This window comes from Electrona antarctica (genome assembly GCF_951216825.1).
Source record: "Electrona antarctica genome assembly, chromosome: 10".
NCBI classification, from domain to species: Eukaryota; Metazoa; Chordata; class Actinopteri; order Myctophiformes; family Myctophidae; genus Electrona; species Electrona antarctica.
Genome location: NC_136791.1, coordinates 42003354 through 42017745, shown reverse-complemented (window position 1 = coordinate 42017745; position 14392 = coordinate 42003354). Strand labels below are relative to the sequence as shown.

General features: G+C 45.8%; 1 protein-coding gene across 3 annotated transcripts in view; it reads right to left on the bottom strand.

Annotated features, from left to right (window-relative positions):
* wdfy4 (WDFY family member 4) overlaps window positions 1-14392 on the bottom strand; it is a 142812-nt gene that overhangs the window by 101388 nt on the left and 27032 nt on the right. For all 3 annotated transcript variants that reach the window (XM_079513137.1, XM_079513138.1, XM_079513139.1), the window contains 11 exons: window positions 12708-12809; window positions 10424-10614; window positions 7458-8071; window positions 7193-7363; window positions 6220-6310; window positions 5315-5544; window positions 4785-4867; window positions 4185-4434; window positions 2609-2685; window positions 1953-2171; window positions 1596-1771 (listed from right to left, as the gene is read on the bottom strand). In XM_079513137.1, coding sequence (XP_079369263.1) covers window positions 1596-1771; window positions 1953-2171; window positions 2609-2685; window positions 4185-4434; window positions 4785-4867; window positions 5315-5544; window positions 6220-6310; window positions 7193-7363; window positions 7458-8071; window positions 10424-10614; window positions 12708-12809 — 2204 coding nt within the window. The remainder of the gene's footprint in view (window positions 1-1595; window positions 1772-1952; window positions 2172-2608; window positions 2686-4184; window positions 4435-4784; window positions 4868-5314; window positions 5545-6219; window positions 6311-7192; window positions 7364-7457; window positions 8072-10423; window positions 10615-12707; window positions 12810-14392) is intronic.

Here is a 14392-nt window from a genome sequence, read left to right as displayed (position 1 = left end):
GACATGTTGAGTACACCAACGTTTTATGTTAGAAATGTTGAGTATGGGTCCCCAGCATGTAGAAACTGCCGGATGCTAACTTGCATATGTTGAGCAATTTTCATAATTGGCATAATATGTGAGTGACCATACCATTAACAACCTATAGAAGGCCAAATATTCAAAATTTCATCATGAATGAATGTGATGTGTCAAACTAGGGGGTTTTCATGATGCTGAATCCATTCCAAGCATTCGTTTTGCAAAAAAAACACTCATTGAGCCTAAAACGGCCATGCCCACTTGCCCAAATGTGCTGACATCATCACATTTGTGATGACGGCATTGGCCGTTTTTAGCCCAATGAGTGTTTTTTTTGCAAAACTAATAAGTTTCTACATGCTGGGGACCCATACTAAACATTTCTAACATAAAACGTTGGTGTACTCAACATGTCCAGGTTCACAATGGGGCTCTATAGGCTGGCTACTAGACTACATGGACACATAGCTGCCTGGGAACGGCTGGATACAGAGGGAGCACCGTTTGTGATGCAGCAACAACCATGGACACGTAGCGGGCCTGGGAATGGCTGGATACAGAGGGAGCACGGTTTGTGATGCAGCAACAGTATACCTGACAATCCTTCATTCAGAGCCTTCCGTAGCCTTCCGTAGCCTTACGATGAGCAAAATACGAAAATATTGTCACAATATCGACATCAAGGTGTTTGGTCATAAATATAGTGATACTTAAAGGAGAATTCCATGCTAGAAGGATTTCTTACCTTTCTTTGTAGTCGTTACGTCGTTACCCCACCAAAGAGGTCCAGGTGTTTTTTTGTGCAAAAACTTCTTATTGGCTATTTCCCCTACCATAAGCCCTCAATGAATTGCATTGAATGGAATGGGGCTATGGGGTGTTGTGCTAATTCGCTTATTTCCATCGAAATAAGTAGTAAAGTGTGCCGCTTGGGATATTATTTACATTATGAAGAGAGGATATATACAAAAAAAGAATAATTTTGAGCGATGGAAATAAGCGAATTAACACAACACCCCATAGCCCCATTCAATTCCCATTCAATGCAATGCAATTAATTGAGGGCTTATGGTAGGGGAAATAGCCAATAAGGAGCTTTTGCACAAAATAACACCTGGACCTCTTTGGTGGGAACTACAAGAAAGGTAAGAAAGCCTTTTAGTATGGAATTCTCTTTTAATTCTGTCCATACCACCCAGCACTACTTGCATTCCATCCACTGGGAAAGGGGAGGAGCATTGTCTGGTCCCTAGGGTAGGGGAAACCGCTTAGCTTTTACTGCTTCACCCAGCAGATGGTTGATCAAGTGGCTCTGATGATCACATGGGGGGGGGGGGGCTTTTATGGGTTAAGTGTCTTGCTCAGGGAGTGGGACACTTCGACATGTAGACTGGGTGAGTCAAGGGTCAAATTGGCAACCTATCGATTCACAGTCTCTGTCAGGTGGAAACATCATGCTGTATGTCCAAAAAAAAACTGTTACTTTTCGGAATTCAAATTCAAAAATAGCAAAACTAGCAGATCGACAAGAACGAATCGCTTGTGGATCTTGTCTGTGGATCTTGTCCGTATACCTTTGCTGTTCCGACCGTCCTGCCGTTGAGGTACGCCGAGACCCGGCAGCTCTTCTTCAGGTCCTTGGCGAGCACCACGGCCAGGTGGTGCCACTGACCCGGCACCAGCGCACTGGAGCAGCGGAACCGCACAGAGGCAGGCGGGGAGCTGGGGGACACCTCTGGTTCCATCATATCTGATCCCAACCGGCCAGCAGAGAAGGAGCTCACATTAGTGTTCATTTTGACAGCTGATTTTTGATTTAATTTTAGTCATACAGTAGTCTAAAAAAAGAAAAGCAGGCACTGTCCTAATCTCTCTCTCTCTCTGTCTCTCTCTCTCTCTCTCTGTCTCTCTCTCTCTCTGTCTCTCCTCACCGAGGAACGTGAAAGGCTCCTCCTCGGTGGAAATGACCAGGCATCCGTCGCAGGCCGAGAAGCGGACGGACAGACAGACGTAGTGGTGCTCGGCGCGGGACATGTGGCGCACCACGGACAGCAGGCGGACGGGGTGCGAGTCGCAGGCCGCGCTGAACCTGTTGATGTGGAACCAGCAGGAATACGACAGGCCCGCCACGGGCGGGAAACCACGGCACTCTGGGAAATAAAAGAGGACACGAGTACAGTTCTATTCATTTGTTGAGTTCCCAGAGGTCCTCGGGGAGGGGGGGGGGGGGGGGGGTCCAGTGGGGAGTCCTTGAAATCATCTCCGTCGGGTGGAAACCTCATACTGTATGTCCGAAACTGTACCTTTTCAGGATCCGAATTAAAAAATTGCAAAAGTAGCAGATCCGCAAGCTCAGAACGTGTCGCTTCGTGCCACGCTTCGAGCTTGCAGATCTGCTACTGTTGATGCTTTAGTGTGACGCTGCAAGGGCGTTCATTTACGAAAAAACACAAAAAGTTAAATTATGGCGATAAGAGGTTTCCCGCCCAGACGGTGACGAAATGTAAAGGTTGAGAATGGCTGCATTCTATAATCTACTCATTCATAAATATTTGCATAATATTGGGTATTGAAGTTCTTCTCCTACCTCCCCCTATTCCACCGGTTGGGATGGAATCAGCGTTCACTCCTTTCACTGTAGCCAGAGAAGGCAGGACCAGACATCTGTCCAACACAGAGGAGCAACACATGACAAAAGACTCTTTCCCACTTGCAAGTTGCACTGAAAGCCACTATACTAATATGCACAATGTTCCGTATAGAGGGTATGTGCATGCATAAAGTGAGTGGCAAATCAAGTGGCAAAGTGAGTTTCATTTAATGCAATCAGATTTTTTTCTGTTTGCATGTCAAGGCCAGAAAGTAGTTTTTTTGCCACTCAGTAGGTGTTCCCGCATAACTTATCCGGGTATGATGATGATGATTACATGATACCCTCTATTGGTGCGATGCTGGAACAGGACACTCACAGATTTTGTGATTTGTGTGAATGATTGTGTAATTGTAATACATTGGTTCTCAAACTTGACCCCCAAATTGATACACATTTGGCCGCGGATCCCCATCTTAAAATGGTTTGTGCCAGGGACCCCCCCAGAAGAGAAGATTCTTTCAAGATTTTTCAAAAATGTGTAAGTTCGCAGCGTTGTACTTTTTTTGCCCTCTAACACACCCCCTTCTTACCACTATTCTTTACACCTGTAAACCTGTGATGTGGCAATAACGTTTAACGTTTAAAAGATCGTTGCAGGAATTAAAATAAATAAATATATACATATAGACCTATATTTAATGAGGGAAGACCATTGAGAGCATGCTCTCTTTTGCAAGGACGCCCTGAGTACAATCACACATACAAAAGAAATTAACTTTTTTTTACATAAGGTAAAATATAGATGAGCAATATTAAAGGAACATCATAATGCGAATACATTGGGGCTACAAAAAAAAACGGGTACAGTCGCTGTGTGTTGCATCCTCGACTAGTGCCTTAAATGACTAAACCATTATCTCCTTGTTGAGGGGGAGATGCTTTTGTGTGACACTGTAGCATGATCAAGTAGGGCGACAGCAACAATATGATTTGCCGGGCCAACGCTCCACACGTCCCAAACTCTTCTCCCTTCTGGCCCCAAAACTGTGGAATGCACTCCCCGTTGCAGTCAGAACTGCGGCATCACTCCCAATCTTCCGCCGTAGTCTGAAGACCCACCTTTTCAGACTCCATCATGGCCCATAGCACTTATCCTACCCCCTTAGATAGCACTTTTTAGACTTAGATAGCATTTGAAACAGACTTATAGCATGTCATGTAGACAGCACAATAATTGCATTGTATATAGTCATAGCACATCATAGTAGCCTACATATGTATAGCATAGTATAGTATATATGTATAGTTAATATGTATAGTGTCATTATATAGATATGTTCTAGTTACGTTCTTAGCTTACGCATGTTTCTTGATAAATGCATTTTATATATGTGATGTATTCCCATACTTTTGTTCCTGCCTAATGTAAATCGCTCTGGATTAAGAGCATCTGCTAAATGCCTAAATTGTAAATTGTAAATTGTGTCTTCGTGACACAGGCCGCGTAACTGTACCTGTAATGACCTCAAAAGGCTTCTCCAAAAGGCACAACACAACACACAGGACTCACCCATAGCCGCTCTCGCTCATGTCAAACTCCACGAAGGCGGGAGACGAGGAGAGGCGGTGGGGTCTGAAGTTGCGCGGCGCCGTCATGGACACCAGGCTGATGATCTGGTGGAGCGGCAGAGAGGAGGAGGAGGAGGCGGCGGCGGCGGCGGGGGATCTCAGCAGGCTGAAGGACCGCTTGAACTTCACCGCCGATGATGAAGACCCTCCCCCCGTCTCCCCTTCCTCTGTCGAGCCGTCTGCCTCCATGCCTGGGGGGGGACATCGTTAGACGATGTAATGAATGAAGACTGGAAAAGCCAACAGTGTGTGTGTGTGTGTGTCCGTTAATAAACTAAAGCTCAAAGGATGGTACTTTGGGAAGGGTTACAATTGAAGACGTTCATCCTCTACCAAGGTTTGGTATCATGAAAATATATACTATCTATTCAGTGGCGGACCCCTTTAGATGGGTCCGGAACCCCCCCCCCCCCCCCCCCAGATGCAACGTTAAGAAGTGATAAAAGGAGAAATGCTTTAAATAGTTTATGCAAGTGATTGTTACAATTCTAATAAATCGGGAGTGTTGATTCTTTAGCATTTGAGATGGGAGTTCTCGTACGTAATGACTGATCTTCCTCCTGTCCAGAGTCCACTTTTTTGCTTGCTAAGCACATGAGAGGGTCTGCTAGACACAGGAACGTCCTGGAGAAAAACAATAAGCACAAGGAAGAAGTAAGCATCGCAATATTACATTTTTTGGATGTTAAGATTAGCCTAGTTCAATTTCAGACATGTACTGAACCGTAACCACTTGCACCTGCCGTCCCCTCCCTCTTGTGATTCAAAGCGAACGTTTTATTTTCAAAACTCTCTTTTGAAACTCTTTTGAAGAGTGTGAAATAGGGGTGGAAATCTCATATGTCCAAAACCGTTACTTTTCAGCATTCAAATTCAAAGGCATAGCAGAAGTAGCAGATCGACGAGCTCAAAACGTGTCGCTTCGTGCCACGATTCCAGCTTGTGGATCTGCTACTTGCGATGCTTCTGTGTGACGCCGTAGTATGATCAAGCAGGGCGAGAAAAATAAAATAAAAACACAAAATGTTAGAATATAGGGAGATAAGAGGTTTCTGCCCCGACAGTGGTAACCTGAGTTGAGACGTGGTGATGGCCTGAGAGGACAGCTTCTCCAGGATGCGCGTGACGGGCGGGTGCAGTGGGTGGTCCGGGGCCAGCAGCATGGCCTTACAGTGGGTCAGAAGGGTGGGCACCAGACCCCCTCCCTCCTCCTCCTCACCACACATGACCTGACGGTTCCGCTCCGGCTTGACCAGCGTCTGGATGTGATGGGCCACCGACAACTGGACCTCTGTGGACAGCTGGGAGAGAGAGGGAGAGATTAAACATTATGACCCATTAAGCAAAAACAGTATGGCAGTAGTGCATACTACTGCCTAAACTAATATGTTTTATCCCACGATTTTGTAACCCATTTTTCACCCCTGTGTCAATTATCTAATGTGATCCTGGGCTCTACACACCCTCCGCCAACCTAGTCCCCATATATGGGGGGCATGGGGAGAGCAACGGACTTGAACTCATGCTTCCTTCATGCCTGAGTGTCCAAGTTGCTCCTTTACACCTGACAGGGGAGAGTTTCCCTGGTTGGACGTAGGAACACGTTATTCCAAACAGTTCCTTTCCCCTCCATCAGGCGCCCCGGCTGGCCAAAGGGAGGCAGTTTAGAGACCAGGATTACTGCATGTTTTTTGTGAGGGTACCTACCCTAGGGGACATGGGGAGAACATGCAAACTCCACACAGAAAGGCCCCCCTGCCTCGGGTATGGGCACTGCATGAAGCGGAGGAGGAAACACGCCGCCAGCACCCACAGCGTCCCCAGCGGGAATTGAACCCAGGACCTTCTAGCTGTGAGGCGACAGCACTACCGACTGTGCCACCGTGCCCATATTATTTTTTTTAATGTAAGAAACAAAAAAAAGTGTAAAAAAGGGAAAGTGTAGGGAAAGGCCACCAAACAGGACAGGTGTGTACCTGCGGGTCCTCTGGAGTGAACACAGCTGGCAGGAGAGTCATGATGACTCGCACAGCTCCAGGGTGAAGAATAGTGTGCTCACAGGTGAATCTGGAAACATGGACAGAAAGTCAGTTTTTATATGATGTCACAGAATCCTCAACGATACAGTAACATTTTCAGTGTTCATTTCTCCATCCATCGGATTACTTAGTCTTAGTCTATTTGTATTGTATTCATATTGTGAATTGAGACCTTTTCAGTCTCACCTGCACAACCTGCTTTTATTTTTGTTTGTTGCTGATTATGTTATGTTGTTTCCAATGGGCTACATGGATCAAAGTCTTCCGCCTTCAGCTTGGGCCGCCGCTGCACTTCCGGTCGCCAGTCGACTCATTAATAGTGAACGTACGGTAGTGATTTTGTAGGAGACAAAAATGTTCTTTAAACCACACTATTTCATTTGATTATTTGATGGTGTGGTTTTTCATAGTTTGGATTATTTGTGTGGCGACGTGGACATGACGACATACATGAGTTAGAAACGTCTTCCAGTCTCCCACTCACCCTCTCTCACTGCTCACGCACTAAAGCCAAACGGCCAATGGGACAGTAAGCCCCACGGCCAATGGGACAGTAAACCCACTCTCCTCTCCCCAAAACACCATGACTAAAGACTACAAAAAGCCCCACTAAGGGACAATACATTTTGCAAGAGCATGGAATGCAAGCCGGTATATACCGGTACTGTAAAGAAAAACTCTGGTCCAAAAGTGTTACTTTACCAGGATTCAAATTCAAAAGCATAAAAAAAACAACGCGTTTCGTTTTTGTGGATGTCCTACTTTCGATGCTTTTGTGTGTGTGTGCAGTATATGATAGAGTGGGGCGTTAATTTACGAAAAAGCACAAAATGTTAGAATATGGATATAAGAGGTTTCTGCCCGTCCGACAGCGACCATGTGCCGTATAGACTGGGACAGCCAGCTGTACCTGGACTCTGAGCAGACCGAGGAGACTCTGTGACGAGGCGCCGTGCTCCTCCACCTGTCCTGCGTGTCCTCCTGCACCGACAGCGGATACGACGCGGCGTCCGCGTCGGCATCCGCTCCCTCTTCCCGTTCCCGTCCTGGCTCCGCCGCCCCGTTTGGTTTCTCCCTCTCCCTGTCAGAATTACAAATCGACATGAGAATGGGTGGAACAGTGGGTGAAATTTGCTCTTGCGTTTTATTCAGCGGCTAAATAAAACGGTGTATACCTGTCCCTCTGCTCCTCAAGCCCCGCCGGACCCAAGCTCAGCTCCAGGGATGCTGGGTAGGTTCCCGTGGCGAACCGGTCCAGGTAGGACAGCAACCTCACGCAGATCCTAAGAGAGAGAGGGAGGGGAGGAGGGGGCTCGCAGGAGGAGCCGCAGGGGCCGAGGGGCGACGAGGAGGAGGAGGAGGAGGAGGGGGTGGGTGCCGCGACGGCGGCCTCCGCCAACTCCACAAACTGATGGAAGCTCCTCCCGCCTTGAGAGGAGGGTCTGTCTCTGTCCCCCATGGCCGCAGGGGGCTTCTTCTTGGGAGGGCGGGTGTCTTCGGGTGGGGTCTGGAAGCAGCCCAGCTGGAGGAGGGCCTCGGCCAGCCTCTCGTAGAAGCCCCCCGTCTGGAAGTGGTGGGCGTTGACCGGGTGGAGGTGCACGGCCAGCGCCAGGACGTGCAGAGCCAGGAGGAGGAGCTCCTCCTCCCCCCACCCCGGGGTGGGGGGAGGGGGAGTGCGGGGGGACAGCGCCCCCTCCATGTCCACCACCAGGGAGAGCAGGCCGGTGAAGCCCCCCGCTCGCCTGAAGGCATCCCAGCTGCTGGGGCTCTCCAGGACCTTCAGCACCGACTGAGACGACACAAGAGGGAGTCTGACTGAATATCGGGCAGAAAACTCCTATGTCCATATTCTAACCTTTTGTGTTTTTTTCGTAAATAAACGGCCCTGCGTGATCGTGATCATACCACAGCGTCACACAAAATGACATCAAATGTAGCAGATCTACGAGCTCGAAACGTGACACAATTCGTGCTTGTGGATCTGCTACTTTTGAATTTGAATCCTGAAAAGTAACAGGTTTGGACATATGAGGTTTAAACCCGACAGAGACCATATCCATTTCATTCAATACACTTTATTATTGGATGACGTTTGACAATTACGAACGTTGATTGAACAAAACTATCTTCAATTGTACAATTCAATAGATACTGTAATAAGTGTATGTATGTGTGCAAACGAGTCAAATAGATTTGGTGTAGAGGGAGAGAAAAAAGGAGCGGACCAAGTATAGAGCCCTGGGGAGTCCCGGTCAAGTGTATATAAGGTTTACGTGGTTAAAGATGCTATGTTAACTACTTTTGCTGGGGACCCCCTTGTACCGCCGCCCCAAGGACCCCACCTTGATAACCACGCTAACTCCCCTGAGAGTTCATTTTGACGCATAGCAAAGATCCCCCTCCCAACATTCTACACGGTCCTTTTCTAGTCAATTAAAACAATGTAAAAAAAATAAAATAAATAAATGAAACATACAGCTATATCATGAATCATTTTTGGTAACTTGTTTTGAGAGGTGAACCAAATGCTATTAGCTTTTTATTAGATCTGGAGAGCTAATCCATCAGACAGGTAATGTGGGAGACACGGCGACTAGAGGCAATGTGATTAACTCAAAGTGGAGTAATCACAATGGCTCTCTGCACGCTCCAACCCAACCCGGGTCACACCCTATCTGATTGGCACCTGCTTTAACCAAGTTAACTAAGCACACACAAACAAAACACACACACACACACACTAAATGCTACAAACAGGGTGAATGGACGCGCGCACGCACGCACGCACGCACGCACGCACGCTCGCATGCCATCTATAAAAATGGACACACGCAGTAGGTGTGTAACTCACTTAAGGTTAATCAGATGTGTGTGGCGTTGGGACTGATCTGATCATGGCTCAGAGTGCCACCGCTCTAATCGAATGCTAGCGGAGTTAACAGCTAAAATCTGTATTAGCAAATCAATCTGCATTCTGTCCTTAACGTGATCATATGGTCCCACAGGCAGCGGGTAATAAATTCACTAGCTTATTATGCTCTGAGTGCATTGCAATGCTGTTGATTGGACGCACAATGAAGTGATCAACATACAGCTGTGTGTTGTTAAAGCCCTGAGTGTTCATGTAACACTGGGTACACATGAGTGGTGGAAAGCAACTAAGTACATTTACTTACAGTAGGTACTTGTGCTTACTACTTAACCAATTGAGACCTGAGACCATTATTCTACTAAAGGTCTTATAAATCACGACATCTTTCTGAAAAACGTACGTTTCTATATCAGTGGTTCTCAAACTATTTCATGTCAAGGACGCCAAAAATGATATGTACGTGCGTGCGTGCGTTAGAGACTGACACAGGAGTGGATGTTCACTCCCGTCCCGTCCCACTCCCACAGAAAAAAATCTGATCCCGCCCCACACCATGGTAGAATGACTCACATTCTACCATGGTTGTTTAGTCATTAGGAAAGGCAATGGATGCTGTGTTCTTCTTTCATTCCAAAGATATGGTACCAGAAACAGTTCATCTGGGCTTCTGCCCGCTCCCGTTGATTTTTCATTCTCAATCCCGGGGATTAACAAATAATGTAATCCCATGCCGCAGGAATCGGGAATCCCCAAAATCCCTCGTGTTGCCATGTCTGCTTATTATAAGCAACATTTGACTTGTTTTTTCTGTAAAGTCACTTGCAAATAAATTATTGGTAGTTGCTGGTTGATGGTTTTTTTGGGCTTGATTCTAAAGTGTATAGTAGTTGCTTATTTGGGCTTGCTTCCACATTTCTTCACATCAATGAACCCCAGATTAATAGGCTGTAATGTAATTGTCCACAGACATTCATCTGAACATTATTTTGTGCCTTTTCTTTAATGTTTTAAAAATATTCAAAATATTTTGATTTTTTTCTCAATGTGTTTTTAAATAACGGATGTACAACCTCACAATGTGTCGCTGTGAGCTTGTAGATCAGCTATTTTCATTTGTGCTTGTTTTCATAGACCTGGCCACTTGTTTCTCTTGCAAAACTGGCAACACAGCAAGAGAAAGAGGAATTTATGCACACACAAACGCAATGCACTGGAACGTATGCACACACAAACGCAATGCACTATGGGCTGTAAGAAAAAGGTGAATACCTGCAGCAGGTCGCGCTTCAGGGCCACCTCCTGCGGCGTGGAGGAGCACAGCGCTCCGACGGCCGTGCTCATGAACTCGTCAGGGTTGATCTCCGCCAGCTGTTCCAGGACGTGGAGGGCGGGGCCTCGGTACTGCTCCTCGTCCAGGAAGATCTTTATGTAGGGCACCATGCCCAGGTCCCGCACACACACTACACACACACGCACACACACACGCACGCACGCACACCCACACAGGAACATCTTTATGTAGGACACCATGCCCAGGTCCCGCACACACACTATAAGACCAGGTGCGCTGCACACATATCCACACCGATTCACTAAGAGGTTTACACCCATATTTTAGGTGTAAAGGAATATTCCAAATTTGGTAGTCTAGAATAAGGCATTCTAATAATAAACAAGCACACAGACAAAAGGTCACACACACAAAGACAAAGATGCGTGATTGAAACTGGAAAAAACAGGGAATTTTCTTTTTTTAAATATGAAATCTGGGAAATGAAAAACTGGGAAATGATACATGATGCTTTCGCAGTTTTGAGGGGTTCATGGCATATTGACACTGATATTGTCCCAATTTGCTCACTATGTCCACTAGGGCAGAGGTTCTCAACCCGTGGGTCGCGACCCCTCGGGGGGTCGCCAAATTATTTTAGGGGGTCCCCAAATTATTTTAAAAAAAGGGGAAAAAAAGAGTTTTTAAAAAAAAAAATATTTTCACGATTTTTCAAAAATAGCAGACCTACAAGCTCGTAGCGCGCCACTCGGTGGCACGCTATGAGCTTGTAGATCTGCTATTTTTAAATAGCTAAATTATAACAATGCTTAAAACACCAAAAGGGGTTCCCGCCCAAAATGGTTTAAGGTTATTGTAGCAGTCAATTTATATTGGGGGTCGGGAGGGGGCGGGGGTCCCGAGACGTTTTTAAAGCATTTCCGGGGGTCCCCGGCCAAAAACGTTGAGAACCCCTGCACTAGGGCAGTGGTTCTCAAACTTTTTGTAATTTCAAGGATCCCCATAATAACTGAGTTACAGACTTAACTGAGTTACCCCCCCCCCCCCCCCCCCCAATGACCCCAGACAGAGAGTCCAGAGAACCAACTGCTCTAAAGCAACATTTCGTCATTTAATGAGCGAAGCGTGCTAGCGTGCGAGCTAGTTCAGACAGACAGACACCCCGATGTCATACAGTATGTGACGTGTCAAGCAGCAGACCAAATGTTATACAGTTGGGTGCCACCGATATTGCCCCTTATCATTTGACCCATTTAGGCCTGACCTCAAAATTAAAAAAAATCCTTCTAAATCCTCCAGTTTTCTGAAATAAATATTTTCACGATTTTTCAAAAATAGCAGACCTACAAGCTCGTAGCGCGCCACTCGGTGGCGCGCTACGAGCTTGTAGATCTGCTATTTTTCAATAGCTAAATTATAACATAATGTTTAAAACACCAAAAGGGGTTCCCGCCCAAAATGCGTTAACTGTCCTTTTGCGCAGATCACGCAAACCTCAGCAAAAAGAAAAGGACAATATCGATGGCCTCCAACTGTAGATGTACAATATTTCTCCCAGCTCTTGGATGGTTGTCTGCTAATGTGCTGACATCAAATATAATATTCACAATTTATAAATAAAATGTTCTCAGGCCATTAATGGTCTCAATCTATTCGTGGGTGTACCTGACCGAACCTATTTTTAGATGTGCTACCCATTATCTTAGTATTATCCATCTAATATGCTTCAAAGGTAAATGTAATTTTTGCTCTCAAAAGAGGAACTACTTGTCACAATAACATATAGGGAAGTGAGATAGTACAATATGATGGATCATGGGCATGGACAAATTCAGGTGTCATTGCAGCAACAACAGTAAGCATGCAAAGACAGTACGAGAGACAAGAATAAGAATAAGAAAAGAAAAGAAAATCTAATGAAACATACTGGAATTAAGAGTCTGACCCCAGCACTTGGTCTGACTCAGCATACTACGTTAGAAATGTTAACTACACTCAATAGTGATGACACACCAATAATATCTAACAAACCCTTTATTCATTTGATTAGCTGCATGCAGCTGCTCTGTTGCTTACATGACGCTTTACTAAAAGGTCAGCCTGCCATGGATTTATTTATACCCTTCCGTTTATTTTTTTAATCAGTACAGTAAAAAACCAAGTACGCAATCAGCCTAGGGTTTGATGCCTGTGTGTGTGTGTGTGTGTGTGTGTGTGTGTGTGTGTGTGTGTGCGGCTGAGCGCGTGCGTGCGTGTGTTTACCTGTGTTTCGGATGGACCTCAGGGTCAGGGCTGCCACCACTTTGAGCATGCAGGTGGTAAAGGCCCTCTCACTGGCCTCCACGCCAGACTGCTCCTGTGGACCTGCAGTACACAGGCGCAAAGAGAGGGGCAAAATAAAGGGTTTTTTATTTCACTTTCAAACATATTCGGGGTAATTTCTTTGAGTGGTGCAAACCACTCCAACAACCAGCTTTGTCTGTATCTATGTTTGTGTACCTGTGTACGTGTCCGTGCAAAGGTGAGCATGGTTGCTATGGTTAGTGTGTGACGTCACTGACATAGCTGATCAGGCTATATAAGACCTTGCACCACTCAGTTCACACGGGGTGTGATTTATTTTATCATCGTCTACTCAGGCTTTTGCACCCCGGACATTTTTCTTTACATTACATTCATTGTTTTACATTTTTTATCAGACAAAATATGGAGTTTGAAGTTACAATGGGTAACTTTAACTTAAAACTGTCCGGGGTGCTCAGACAGCTCACAGAAGCCAGAGTAGACGTTATAATGACGTCCATTTTGTACACTCTGCGAGTTACAGACATGTAACTTCTCAAGGAACCCCTGGGGTGTCCCCGGACCGCACTTTGAGAACCACTGAATTAACATGTCAGCTTAACAAACGATAAGTTATTACGCGATAATAAATAATATGAGAGGGGCTGAATGCCACGCTGAAGTGTCTGTAGTCTGTACTGCTGAGCTGCGGCGGCAAACCAAGATGGAGTGCTGTTGATCAGCACAGCACCTCATCGTTTTATTGCGTTTACGACGTGTCAGCGGTGTGCCACCGTTAACCGTTTCAAAGTGACTTGTTTTGGAAAATAAAACAATTGTATCATGATTGAAAGTCTATCCGCAGTTACACATTGTATTGTTCACCACTTTCAACCAGGCGTCCGTATTGTGGCCATGTCATTATAAGCAAAGAACGGAAATGTTTGACATTTTCACAAAGTTGCGTCACTTTGTGCCATGCTGCGAGCTTGTATGTCAGGTATGTCTGCTATTTTTTATTTTTTTAAATGTTTTTTATTATAATTTTTTAACCCATTTTGGGTGGGAACCCCTTTGTGTTTTAAGCATTATGTTATAATTTAGCTATTGAAAAATAGCAGATCTACAAGCTCATAGCGCGCCACCGAGTGGCGCGCTACGAGCTTGTAGGTCTGCTATTTTTGAAAAATCGTGAAAATATTTATTTCAGAAAACTGGAGGATTTAGAATATTTTTTTTAAATTTTGAGGTCAGGCCTAAATGGGTCCGCGGCCAAATACATGTCAATTTGGGGGTCTTTGTCTGACTTGGAAAAGGCTTGAGAAGCACTGATATAGGGCATGTAATTTATAGGACAGTACGGCCCGGGCTACACTGGGGACGGAATTGGCTCCCCAATGGTACGCTGACCTAATGGAACCTGGCTGCGTAAGCTCCAGGTTCCGTTCCGTCCCGTCCCCATAGTAGCTCGGCCATAAGGATATAGGGCAGCCAAGTGTTGATACCTGTAAATACCTGACTGACCACATTGCGTGACTGCAATTAGCCCTTCACTAAGTCCCTCCCCATCCCATCCTTGTCCAATAGGCACGTTAGCAGCGAAGAAAGCTTGACCTGCATAGCAACCGTTGCTAAACTATTTGGATTGGCATTGGACAATCGCT